Source organism: Ostrea edulis, unplaced genomic scaffold (genome assembly GCF_947568905.1).
Source record: "Ostrea edulis unplaced genomic scaffold, xbOstEdul1.1 scaffold_67, whole genome shotgun sequence".
NCBI lineage: Eukaryota > Metazoa > Mollusca > Bivalvia > Ostreida > Ostreidae > Ostrea > Ostrea edulis.
The window spans coordinates 14,745-28,605 of NW_026606028.1; the positions used below are offsets into that span (position 1 = coordinate 14,745).

General features: G+C 34.9%; 2 protein-coding genes across 2 annotated transcripts; one reads left to right on the forward strand and one right to left on the reverse strand.

Annotated features, from left to right (window-relative positions):
* The first annotated feature begins 77 nt into the window (after positions 1 to 77).
* On the forward strand, positions 78 to 1,963 carry LOC125673018 (ATP-dependent DNA helicase RecQ-like). Its single transcript, XM_048909269.2, has 2 exons — positions 78 to 850; positions 1,140 to 1,963. The coding sequence occupies exons 1-2, from the start codon at positions 348 to 350 to the stop codon at positions 1,222 to 1,224; spliced, it is 588 nt and encodes a 195-aa protein (XP_048765226.2). The 5' UTR covers positions 78 to 347; the 3' UTR covers positions 1,225 to 1,963.
* Positions 1,964 to 2,864: 901 nt separating this feature from the next.
* Positions 2,865 to 7,680, reverse strand: LOC130051164 (uncharacterized). The gene is made up of 5 exons (XM_056152529.1): positions 7,605 to 7,680; positions 7,142 to 7,277; positions 5,511 to 5,948; positions 5,040 to 5,215; positions 2,865 to 4,834 (listed from the first exon to the last, which is right to left on the reverse strand). The coding sequence occupies exons 3-5, from the start codon at positions 5,911 to 5,913 to the stop codon at positions 3,710 to 3,712; spliced, it is 1,704 nt and encodes a 567-aa protein (XP_056008504.1). The 5' UTR covers positions 5,914 to 5,948; positions 7,142 to 7,277; positions 7,605 to 7,680; the 3' UTR covers positions 2,865 to 3,709.
* Between the last annotated feature and the right edge of the window lie 6,181 nt (positions 7,681 to 13,861).

Consider the following 13,861-nt stretch of genomic DNA (forward strand, 5'->3'; position numbering starts at 1 on the left):
ATTCCTTAGCCTAGGTCACACAAGCCGTTTGACTTCCTACTCAAACATCATCTCGTAGAACACGAGACAGTCTCGTAGAACACTGCATTGACAAACGTGTAGGTGACCTAGACTATGCATTCCTCTGTCAACGGCTATTTACAGAAATCTTGTAAAAGTGCCTAACATGCATCATTTATGTTTTGGAATAAGTATTTAGTCATATTTTAAAATGATTGGAGTTCAGTTAAATTGATCTTCACTGTAAATTATTTAAAATCGTTGTTTTCTAGTCCTGAATATTGAACTACTTTGTGTATTACGCGTATGAATATAAGACGCGCAACTGGAAATGTTAATATGTAAACATGGAATCGAAAGTGATCGAAGCTCTTGGGAAATACGACAGAACTTTAGAAATAAGAGAAAAACAGCTTGCTGCTCTATGTTTTCTGCTCAATGGTGATGATGTGCTATTGAATGTACCAGTGGACTATGGAAAGAGCCTAGTTTACCACATATTGCCGGAACTTTTAAAGACTGAGTCCAACACAACCCCGGTTGTTATTGTTGTTTCCCCACTGAACATTATACAAAAAGACCAATTGGCCACGCTAGCAGCTCATAATATTCCAGCATGTCGCTTGAATATCAAAACTAAGATAGACGAGGCTTCAGAGGGAGGTCAAGTGTACGAGGTAGACTCTGATGTTGGTTTGGACACGGTCATCAATGGCCAGTTTCAGATAGTTTTTTGTCACCCAGAGGCTCTGCTGAATACCAAAGATGGCCAAAATTTGCTGGATAATGACAGTTTCCGAAGCCATGTTGTTGCTGTTGTAATTGATGAGTGTCATCTGTTAGAGAAATGGTAAATACAACTTTTTATAAACAAATTTATATGAAAACCTCCAAACTATCATAGAATAGAATGATTTATTTCCAAATTAGGGCCCTCTCGGGCATGATCATGCAGCATACATAATTATTAACATTTCAATGTGCAATGTTTATTTAAAAAAAAAGATAAGAAGAAAAGAACCAAAACAAGAACAAAATATGCACCATTAGTATGAGCAATGTTCATACATGAGACATTTTGAACATGATAATACTTAATGTATTACATGTAATGAGCAATATTTACTTTACATTTTTAGGGGAGAGGAATTCCGAAAGGCATTTAAAAAGCTAGGCAGTCTCAAGGTTTTCTTTCCCAATATACTGTTTGCTGCATTAAGTTGAACATTAACAGCCGTGGAAAAGAAAGGGCTTCCTAAAAAGCTAAACATGGATAACTGTAAATTAGTAGAGGCTAGTCCAGACCGAGAAAATATATTCTTTACCAAGATGAAGAAAACTTCTTCGAGAGAGGTTCTTGAGGAGTATGAACATGTGGTTTTACCCATTTGTGACAAACTATGTGAATTGAAGGAAAAGTTCCCAGTGACCCTACTTTTTATTCCAGTCTACTACATGAGTGAAACTGTAATGTACCTTAAAGATGAATTCTCAAATAACAATATACATGATTCATTGTATAGTGCAATCTGTGCTGGACAAGATCAATATATCATTGACTACACTATAGCGGAATTGAGGAAACCAGAACCAAAAATTCGATTGGTTCTTACATCAATTGCAGGAATTGGATTTGACCCTTGAAATGTTACGCATGTTATTCATGCCTGTCCACCAAGAAACTTATCTCAATACTTGCAGGAGGTAGGAAGAGCTGGAAGGCAAGGTCAACCTTCCAAAGCCACTTTGCATTACAGCAATAGAGATATTGCCAGAAACCTTCCAGGAATCCAAGACGATATCATCATGTATTGCAACAATACAACAGAGTGCCTTCGCAACAAGTTACTAGGAGAATTTGGTTTCAAGAAAGATGATAAGATTTGTGGATGTTCATGTTGCTCTGTTTGTTCAGTGACCTGCAGCTGTGATGAATGTGGAAATAATAAAACTAAATAGTTCCCATGTGTGTCTTATTTTCAAGCCAAAAATGTGTTTACTGTTAACCGACTGAACCACCACCCCCCCCCCCCTTTTTTTGGCCTAGACCGCGTTCTTTTTTAATTCTCCAAAAACAAATTCCTTACTGTTATAAACTTTGTTCTCTCAGATAAAATCTCCATTTCAGGTGAACACAAGGAGCTAAAAGGTTTTGTCTCTGATAATGACACATTTTGCCACGTTCATAGGGGCAACATTGATTTACATTCAAATCTTGTTAAGGTAGTACTCTACATCGTCATAATGGCTGACTTCCTTTAAAAACATGGATGACAAAATCGATATCGACAATATTTGACTTTTCCTTTTAAATACATAGCCGAGTAGCTCAGTAGGTTAGAATACCGACTGCTGAACTGAAGGTCGCAGGTTTGAGTCCAGCAGGGGTTTTAATTTTTTTTTAGATTACCTTCTACTAAAACTGTATTTTTTGACAAAATAAAGTAAATTTTCAAATTCAAAATATTTTTGTACATATCCTACACTTTTCATCTACATCAAATTTCTCTGGTGTAGCATACCTCCTTAATTCTTTTAATATATCAATGGAAATAAAAAGTATTCTTTTGCTTTATTCCTTATCAAAAACATTTTCTGGGTATAATTCCTAACATTGTTAATGACACTACAAAACCCTGTAGTGTCCATTACCTGTATTCAGGTCAGTTTTCAACAGTCTTCCTAAAACCATAAACACTTGTATTTTCACAAATGTAAATGTTGTGTTTTACAAGTTAATCAATTTACTTCATCTCTTCATCCTCTCATGTTGATGATAAAATAAATTTATGAAAACCTGATGCATTGTTATAACCTTGTAACATCATGACATTAAGATGCCATAAAAATCCTGGAAGATGAGAGAGATAAAATATCATTTATTTGTTCAATGTTGAAATTTACTGAGAAACATAATCTACTAAGAATTCCACTATTCAAGGCAAATCTCACCTTTTACAAAACACGCAAGAATTAACGTTTTTGAAATGGCGTTAACATACATGCGACCAAACCCTTGTGACGCGAACTGTGCCATTGTGATCGTGGGAACAAAAATATGAAATCCATATTGGGAATTCAAGTAGGCTTACAATCTTACAATACCATAAAAATTATTTCTTATCCAATTTTATTTATCACCTCATAATACAAAGTACTTGCACCAGTTATTTTTAAACAAAAAAACTTTCAGTTAGGCAGACACAAGCCCTGTTGGCATTTTCTAACCAGAGTTTTGCAGAGTTTTAGCATGATAAACTACATAATGTACTAGGAATTCCACTATCATCTTTTACACAAGGAAATTGTACATAAATAATTTCAAAGCATACATAACTAACATAAGGTATAAAGATGTTTGTTAACAAAACATTCTCACAGGCATAACATGTATAAAAATATGGGCTGCAAGATAAAACAACCCTGTTTAACATACACAAATACACCGGATATCTTGGAAAATTAGTATCACTAATCTAAGTAATATCACTACAGTCACTATTACTGATCTAAGTAATATCACCACAGTCACTATCACTGACAAAAGGGATCACTATCACTTTCAGAATCAAACACTTGAAAATTCAAGAATAAAGTTGTCAGAGACTTAATAAATAACAAGGTGTATTTTCACTAAAACAGACAAGTGTTTAGTGTTCATAACTGTCAATGTGTTTCACCATTACCCAAGTCCATAGCAAACTGCATTTTACAGAGGTGGTAAATTGTCCGATATCTCATTCTCTTCCTGCTGGTCTTCCTCCTCGGTGGATATGGTTCGTCCTCGGGTAAGACGAGTAATGATCTGGTTCAATCTAATTTCAAGTTTGGAAATATCTTGAGATTTTAATGGTACAGGATCAACATTGAATCCATCACAGGTTCTACCTGAGGTATAATGAAAAGGTCTTAGTTTCCTTAATATCTTGTGCAGACGAGTCTCATCTACTTCAGAGAATGGCTTAGAATGTCTGCCACTCTTTGGCTGAAGTTCAATGCTGGCATCAAAATTTGAACATATCTGATGAATAGCATCAGCACTCTTGGTGACTCGGGAAATAGCCTGCTCTGACTTGTTGGCACCAAGAGACTTGATCAGTTTCTTTTGGTTGCAGACACTGTGTTCCTGCACTAAGTCACTTTCGACGTTTTTTCCAATTCCCCCATGACAGTTTGTGAAAGAACCTTCCAATATCCTAATTCTCTGCAGTGGTGATGACAGGACTTCACTTTTGAGAATGTAGTCAATGTTCTCCACTAAATATTTGCTTAAAGCAGAGTGCGAATAAAAGAATGGGAGACAATACTGAGAATTAAGCACAGCTCTATTCAAATCTCCCTCTTTAGCTGTGTCATTCATTTCTTCAATGTGCATGTACCAGTGACACAATTGCATGCAGTAATTGTACAGTCTGTCATCTTTGCGTTCAACAAGTTGTGGCACTAACATGAGAGTTTGGTCTGCTATCTGTAACTGGTACTGCTCAACTGCTTGTAAGTCTTGTGGAAGAACCCCTTTGTCACATTTGCAATATCCATAATATTCGATAAACTGTGCAAGAGTATTCAACAACAACTGCTTTTGCTCTTCCTCGGTTTTCTTGACTATGTCTGCTAACAAATCATGGATTGGGCTGGAATCTTTATCTTCCATTTGAAAGAATTCCAAAAACTGTTCTTTCACCATTGCTTCCCCAACAACCATGAGCAAGTTGTGATGAGGCCGGAATCTTCCTTTTACAATCCCATTGATGTTGGAACGGTGAAGTAGAGTTTTGAAATAATGCAGAGTTCCAGGGGTATCTTTGTTTTTGTAGAGCCTCTTGTAACATTTCTGAAATATAAAATATGAGTATATAGAGATATGTAAAAGAAAATTGGGCTTCAACAATTATGATCAATTATCTAAAGGTCTTCAGCAGAATAAATTCGTTACGTAGTTAGTTTGGGATATATTACAGAGTCATCGGTCATAACAAGTTGCGGTTCTATATTCGATTGTGTGTGTATATATATATATAATTATTCTATTCACATACCTCTAAGAAATCCTGTTTACTGTGCCACAGTTCGCATACCATTGGGTTCAAATCATCAAATCGTTTTTCTGGGGTAATTGACAGTGTTCGTAGGTTTTTTGCCTCCTGTAGCCTGACTCTGGTCAATTGGTCACCACTGACCACACATTGGAATTTTCGAAGTAGTTCCTCACTGCCTGATATTGAAAAATAGATTATTTTCAAGTTCCCATTTAGTCTTTCATCACGCATTATATCAACCTAACATTTTGCATTTGTTCTACCAGCTAATTATTATTTGCATAATTGGGGTTTCCTTTGTAAAATTAGGATGGAATTACATATGGCCAGACATACCGACCAATTGTTACATGCTATTTTCTAAAGATCAAAACCATAAACATTATGGAATAAGTTACTATCCGTAAACCTATATATAAATAAGACATTAAGCATAAGAAAATGAAAACATAATATCATAAACTTAATTACCAAATGCCTTTGTGTATAACTGCACAAGCTCACTTTCATACATGTCCATAATTGCTAAGCAGTCCTCATGTTTTGCTTCATTCTTAAACATGACAGGCAAAGGAAACACTTTCGAGACTGCAGACATCTTCCTACTGTATTCATGGGGAATATGGTCAGGAAACAGATTTCGAAATTGTCTGAATGCCGGAATTTTGCAAAGGGTTCTTCCAAGTAAAATTTGGTAGGCATATATTAATCTATTCCGCTGGGGACAGGATTCAGCAAGTAACACTTTATCTGCAGTCAAAGTTTTGGTATCCACCTTTGGCACATCATTGCACATGTCTATTGTTGCAATACGGAGAAATATCACATTTGAAGTGAAAAGGTTCATATCCTTATTCCTCTTCTCTGAGGTCATTATGGAAGCCTTCACATACAGGTCAAGATTATCACCTGTTGACAAAAGGAGCCAAAAAATAAAAGTAAGAACATGGGTTATAACAAAGGAATGCAATATGTAGACCATAAGCACACGTTTTGAAGAGAAACTTAATATTCTACATTGCAAATGAGAATTTGTTTAAAAACCACAGAAGCCAGTAGGTGCCAGTTTATTCAACTGACAGACACTGTGTAAAATAAATGGCGGCCACCACTTAATTGATGTGGCAAACACCACTTCATAAATATGGTTGAAATTAGCCCAGTGGAGAAGATTTTCCTATATATCAGCATGTAAAACTTTGATCCCACAATAACTTTGATCCCCTATTGTGGCCCCACTGTATTCATCGCATCCAGTGACCTTTCAATGTTTGGAAGTCAGTAGGGGTCATCTGCTATGAATATATATCCAACCCAAGTATGAAATATCATCGCTATCAAACAAAGGATTTTCAAGATATTGGGCGAATACCAATTGTACTGAGTTCCATGCAAATGTGACTTGCAAGCTATATTTGTTATTTGTTATTCACATGAAAAACTGTCTTCCTGCAGCATAGAAGATAATAAAACTAAAGATGCCCTCCTTCAAAGAGGAGGGGCATGTTGCTTTGCACATCTCATGACTGGTAGACCACATAATAAAAATCATGCACATGATTGTATTGACATTTCATCATATGTATATGTGGGTTCTTTATTTGTAGAAGAGGTCCCTTATTGATTGTCAGGTCAAGGGTCAATTCACTCTGGACAAAGTTCAAACATATTTTATTGAGAAACTCTGGACAAAGTAATATACTAGCTGTATAAGGAGTAGGACCCCTATTGATTTTTAGGTAACATATAGTCAAGGGTCAATCCACTCTAAGATTTGACATAGGAAGGTACTGTCTGCTCAATATCATGACTTGCTTTGGCACTATTATTAGTTAAATGGTGCTATATATAAATCTTTTCAATTTGGCACCACGGATGGCATACATGTTTCTGAAACATTTCTTGCTGAAACATATGCCCTGGCAGCACATTTCTAACTTTCATACACTGTGACCTTTAATCTTTTCTTCTCAAAATCTTTAGGCATGTCCCACTCAATGTACCCTTTTAGTGAAGTTTCAATATAACCCAATTTAGTTTTTCAGGATGCCATGCTGATGGTGAGGGTATAATAATCATAAATGTTAAAACCAGTCACTAACCTGTCAATTTGATAAGTGGAATGAACTTTAAATTCTGCACAATAAGGTTTTGACATGATTCTCCTGAACTATCTTGAAACTTCAATCGCCTTTGGGATGAGAGAACAATTCCCAGTTGGTTGAATCTTGTCTGGCTCTTTAATTGTGATTAAAAGATGTTGTGAACAAGTATGTAATAACATGAATAAATACATGGACACAATTTTATACTTGTATAATTACTAAATTGGATTATAAATTAATGAAATCATAAGAGATCATAACAATTGTAAATTATATTACCTCATTTTATATTCGAAACTTATCAAATAGTATAACTTTCAACTCTTCAGTAACTAGAAATTAATAATATGGTATTTTCATTAAAATTGTCGTTCTTTTATACAAATATTTTATAATAACTGGTATACTTGAACTCATGTGGTTTTCTTTGTTCCCTTAAGGATTCAAATATACTTTATACCTTTTCTGTGGGTACTTCTTGTCAATCTTTGTTAAATGGAATGATCTTCTGAATCAACAAAGCAACCTGATAAATGCTGAATGAAAGAAAATTAAAATAATCAGGGATTGGTGTTTTTGATTAATACATCATTTACTAATTAAAATTGAACTGTAACATTTTAACCTTAAACATTTTATTTTGGAAGTGTTAAACTGATATATGATGAGCTTATATTGTTAAAGAATATGTCCATGATGTCACTAATCCCTGATTAATTGATCAACAAACAAGTAATAAAATACAAACAAAACTAGTTCTAATTGTAACGGGGACCGTTACATATGTTCCCCAAACCTCCCCCAAATAAAATGTGATGTCCTTGTGAATCTATAGCAAAAAATCATTTTATTTTAGCCTTTAATTACATGTAGTACGTTCAATATGGTTATTTCAGTACCAAGAAATGAAAGAAAGCATTGCACGTGCATACACGCGCATGCGTGTATGATTCCGAATTTTTGTTGATGTCGTTCAACAGGCATTTGTATCATATACCCACAGTATGAATTTCATAACGTTTCCACCAAATATAAGGAAGTTATAGCGATTTTAAAATCGTCCAATCAGAAATCAGCACACGTGCATGCACGTGCTGAGCAGTAATTCTAACCACAGCAATTTGTAAGGAGTACCAAGATACATCTAAACCCCTAATATGAATAAAATTTGATGAAAAACAAAAACGTTATCGTCCTTTAAAAATTGAACATTTAAAAAACGTTGCACGCGCATGCGCGTGTGCGTTGGCATTTTTTGTTACACCAACATATAGATACACATATTGTCTACATATCCTGTGAATATCATCTCATTCACTTCATAAATAAGATAGTTACAAACGTTTTAGCATTATCCAATCAAAATGAAGCGCACGTGCATGCGCGTGCAAATTGGTAATTTTGACCATGTAAATCAGTTAAGGGTCTCAATATCTACCTATGATATGAATTTCAAGCCATTTCAATTAACAACAAAAAAGTTAGACTGATTCCAAAGTTAGCGTACAAATTTTGTAATGCGCGTGCACGCGCATGCGTGCGCGTGCTGGCAAAATAACTATTATTTTTCATATGTACAAATGATATACTATCATCCTATTTAGGTTTTATATCGCTTCCTTCAATATTCTGATTTTCCATTTTTTGTACCAAAATTGCAATGCACTTTCGCGCGCGTGCATGCACGTGCAAACAAAATGACTATCACTATGCACATCTACAAACGCTATACTATCATCCTGGAAAGTTTCATATCGATCCCTTTTGTAGTTTCTGAGAACACTACCAGACAAAAAAGTACCGGAGAAAAAGAATAATAACTAGTTCTAATTGTAACGGGGACCGTTACATATGTTCCCCAAACCTCGCCCAATCAAAAAGTGATGTCCTTGTGAATCTATAGCAAAAAATCATTTTATTTTATCCTTTAATTACATGTAGTACGTTCAATATGGTCATTTTAGTACCAAAAAATAAAAGAAAGCGTTGCACGCGCATACACGCGCACGCGTGTATGATTCCGAATTTTTGTTGATGTCGTTCAACAGGCATGTGTATCATATACCCACAGTGTGAATTTCATAACGTTTCCACCAAATATAAGGAAGTTATAGCGATTTTAAAATCCTCCAATCAGAATTCAGCACACGTGCATGCACGTGCTGAGCAGTAATTCTAACCACAGCAATTTGTAAGGAGTACCAAAACACATCTAAAACATTAATATCAATAGAATTTGATGAAAAACAAAAACGTTCTCGTCCTTTAAAAATTGAACATTTAAAAAACATTGCACGCGCATGCGCGTGTGCGTTGGCATTTTTTTTGTTACACCAATATATAGATACTCATATTGTCTACGTATGCTGTGAATATCATCTCATTCGCTTCAATAATAAGATAGTTACAAACGTTTTAGTATTATCCAATCAAAATGAAGCGCACGTGCATGTGCGTGCAAATTGGTAATTTTGACCATGCAAATCAGTTAAGGGTCTCAATATCTACTTATGATATGAATATCAAGCCATTTGAATGAAGAACAAAAAAGTTAGACTGATTCCAAAGTTAGAGTACAAATTTTGTAATGCACGTGCACGCGCATGCATGCGCGTGCAGAAAAAATAAATATCATTTTTGATATCTACAAATGATATACTATCATCCTATTTAGGTTTCATATCGATCCCTTTAATATTCTGATTTTCCATTTTTTGTACCAAAATTGCAGTGCACGTGCGCGCGCGTGCATGCACGTGCAGACAAAATGACTATCACTATGCACATCTACAAATGCTATACTATCATCCTGGAAAGTTTCATATCGATCCCTTTTGTAGTTTCTGAGAACACTACCGGACAAAAAAGTACCGGAGAAAAAGAATAATAATAATAATAATAATAATAATAATAATAATAACTAGTTCTAATTGTAACGGGGACCGTTACATATGTTCCCCAAACCTTCCCCAAATAAAATGTGATGTCCTTGTGAATCTATAGCAAAGAATCATTTTATTTTAGCCTTTAATTACGTGTAGTACGTTTAATATGGTCATTTCAGTACCAAGAAATGAAAGAAAGCGTTGCACGTGCATACACGCGCACGCGTGTATGATTCCGAATTTCTGTTGATGTCGTTCAATAGGCATTTGTATCATATACCCACAGTATGAATTTCATAACATTTCCACCAAATATAAGGAAGTTATAGCGATTTTAAAATCGTCCAATCAGAATTCAGCACACGTGCATGCACGTGCTGAGCAGTAATTCTAACCACAGCAATTTGTAAGGAGTACCAAGACACATCTAAAACCTTAATATCAATAGAATTTCATGAAAAACAAAAACGTTATCGTCCTTTAAAAATCGAACATTTGAAAAACGTCGCACGCGCATGCGCGTGTGTGTTGGCATTTTTTGTTACACCAATATATAGATACACATATTGTCTACGTATGCTGTGAATATCAACTCATTTGCTTCATAAATAAGATAGTTACAAACGTTTTAGTACTATCCAATCAAAATGAAGCGCACGTGCATGCGCGTGCAAATTGGTAATTTTGACCATGCAAATCAGTTAAGGGTCTCAATATCTACCTATGATATGAATATCAAGCCATTTCAATGAACAACAAAAAAGTTAGACTGATTCCAAAGTTAGTGTACAAATTTTGTAATGCATGTGCACGCGCATGCGTGCGCGTGCAGACAAAATTACTATCATTTTTCATATCTACAAATGACATACTACCATCCTATTTAGGTTTCATATCGATCCCCTTAATATTCTGATTTTCCAATTTTTGTACCAAAATTGCAGTGCACGTGCGCGCGCGTGCATGCATGTGCAGACAAAATGACTATCACCATGCACATCTACAAACGCTATACTATCATCCTGGAAAGTTTCATATCGATCCCTTTTGTAGTTTCTGAGAACACTACCGGACAAAAAAGTACCGGAGAAAAAGAAGAAGAATAATAATAATAATAATAATAATAATAATAAGAAACAGAGTAAAAACAATATGTTCCCAAACTTTGTTTGGGGAACATAATAATAAGAAACAGAGTAAAAACAATATGTTCCCAAACTTTGTTTGGGGAACATAATAATAACTAGAAACTCATTACTAGTAATGAGTAGGTCTTCCGTTAGACCACTTCCGGTAAAGAGCTTTCTGTTCCTACGAAAACCATTTAAATATATCAGAAAATGTGCCTTAAGAATGAATGAGAAATGTATTATCGAATTTTTTACTCATTTCTCGTAACTTCTGGTGATGACCGGAAGTACTTTTATGATGCGTTTTCCTATAAATGACAGCGACTCTTTACTGTCTATATTCCCTGAAAATTTCACGTCTCTATCTGAAAGAGTTCTCAGCAAAAAGAAGTAGACTAAAGAAAGAAAAAGTAGTAGGTTACTACCGACCGGAAGTCAATTTTGAAAAACAAAATTATCCAAACTTTAGAAGTTGATACTTTTATTAAGACATGTGAAAATCATATGAAAGACTTCAAATATAAGCGAGATTTATGGGGACAAAGAGACGAAAAGTAAAAAGTCATTTTATCAAGAAACCGGAAGTAGTCGTTTTGACTACCGACAGAGTCAATATTCTTTTGACACTTTGAAAGAGACTTAATAAACTAGTATAGGTTTCAATTTAAAGGAAAAAGTTTGAAATTTGCGATTCTTTCCCTCACTTCTGGTGACGACAGGAAGTGACGGTCGACATGTTCAACCCCCTACTGCACTCTTACAAACGGAGATTGATCATCCCTGAATATTTGATGAACCTATATTTTACCTTTTCGAAGTAAAATGCTGGACAAAATTCCTTTTGAGAAACAGAAAATCGGCCATATTTTCCGACCGGAAGTGAATTTTGTAAAAACAAAAATAATTATAGCAAGGTCATTTCATCAGACATTATTCCTGAAAATATCAAGAAAATATATCCAGAGTCGAAGAAATCGGAAAATCGACATTTTTTCAAATACTTCCGGTAGAGACCGGAAGTGACGGATGAAAAAATTGAATGTATGTGTACATTGGACTAATGTTAGTTGATCAACTCTAGAAGTTTCAAGCGTCTATCTATATTCATTATTGAGAAAGTGAAAAGACAAGGTTTGAATATGTCCACCCCATATCTCACGACCGGAAATGAATTTTACAAAAATATTTAAATATACTCTAGACATTTATAGTATCTATAACATATATAAAATTCAAATCATTAACTTGTTTCATGACCGAGATTTATGGCACTGAAAAATGAGAGAATGAATAGTCTTTCTTTGATATAACCGGAAGTTGGAAATTCAACTTCCGGTGGGGTCAACATTTTTTGAGAATTAGAACGAGACCTAGAAAACCGATATAGGTTTCAATTTGAAAGAAAAAAGTTTGAAATTTATGATTCATTAATCACTTCCGGTGACGACCGGAAGTGACGGCTGACATTCTTAGCCCCCTCCTGCACGCTTACAAAGTGAGTTCTATTCACTCTGAAAATTTGGTGACTCTATCTTTTACTGTTTCTGAGAAAAACGCTAGACAACGAAAACAGCTAATAAGCCGTATTTGCCGACCGGAAGTGAATTCTACAAAAATATTTGACGTTACTCTAGACATTTATAGTGACTATAATATATGTAAAACTCAACTCATTAACTAGTTTCCTGACCGAGATTTATGGCACTGAAAAATGAGAGAATGAGTGGGATTTCTTTGATATAACCGGAAGTTGAAGATTCAACTTCCGGTGGGGTCAACATTTTTTGAGAATTAGAACGAGATATAATAAACCAAAGTAGGTTTCAAATTGAAAGAAAAAAGTTTGAAATTGATGATTTATTTAATCACTTCCGGTGACGACCGGAAGTGACGGCGACAAAAAATAATACGTGCATGCACCATAGAGAAAATAGATCTATCATCCCTGAAAGTTTCATTCGATTATCTTTAGTGGTTTTCAAGTTTACCCCCGGACAAAGTTTCTTTCAAAAACCGGAAAATCGGACGTATCTGACGAACGGAAGTGAATTTTGAAAAAATGAAAAAAATGCCTCGAGGTACCATCGTTGTCTATAACCTGTGAAAGTTTCAGGAAAATCCATCCAGCGGTCTCGGAGACGAAAGGGAAAAAAAAATAATAATAATAATAACTAGAAACTCATTACTAGTAATGAGTAAGTCTTCCGTTAGACCACTTCCGGTAAAGAGCTTTCTATTCCTACGAAAATCATTTAAATGTATCAGAAAATGTGCCTTAACAATGAATGAGAAATGTATTGTCGAATTTTTTATTCCTTTCTCGTAACTTCCGGTGACGACCGGAAGTACTATTCAGATGCGTTTTCCTATAAATGACAGCGACTCTTTACTGTCGATATTCCCTGAAAATTTCACGTCTCTATCTGAAAGACTTCTCAACAAAAAGAAGTAGACTAGAGAAAGAAAAAGTAGTAGGTTACTACCGACCGGAAGTCAATTTTGAAAAACAAAATTATCAAAACTTTAGAAGTTGATACTTTTATTAAGACATGTGAAAATCATATGAAAGACTTCAAATATAAGCGAGATTTATGGGAACAAAGAGACGAAAAGTAAAAAGATATTTTATGAAGAAACCGGAAGTAGTCGTTTTGACTACCGACAGAGTCAATATTCTTTTGACACTTTGAAAGAGAGTTGAT

Coding starts and splice junctions, on each gene's coding strand:
- LOC125673018 (XM_048909269.2), top strand. CDS start 348: ATGGAATCGAAAGTGATCGAAGCTCTTGGGAAATACGACAGAACTTTA. Junction 851..1,139: donor TGTCATCTGTTAGAGAAATG/GTAAATACAACT, acceptor TTACATTTTTAG/GGGAGAGGAATTCCGAAAGG.
- LOC130051164 (XM_056152529.1), bottom strand. CDS start 5,913: ATGACCTCAGAGAAGAGGAATAAGGATATGAACCTTTTCACTTCAAAT. Junction 5,216..5,510: donor GTTATACACAAAGGCATTTG/GTAATTAAGTTT, acceptor TTTCAATATCAG/GCAGTGAGGAACTACTTCGA. Junction 4,835..5,039: donor GTAAACAGGATTTCTTAGAG/GTATGTGAATAG, acceptor TTTATATTTCAG/AAATGTTACAAGAGGCTCTA.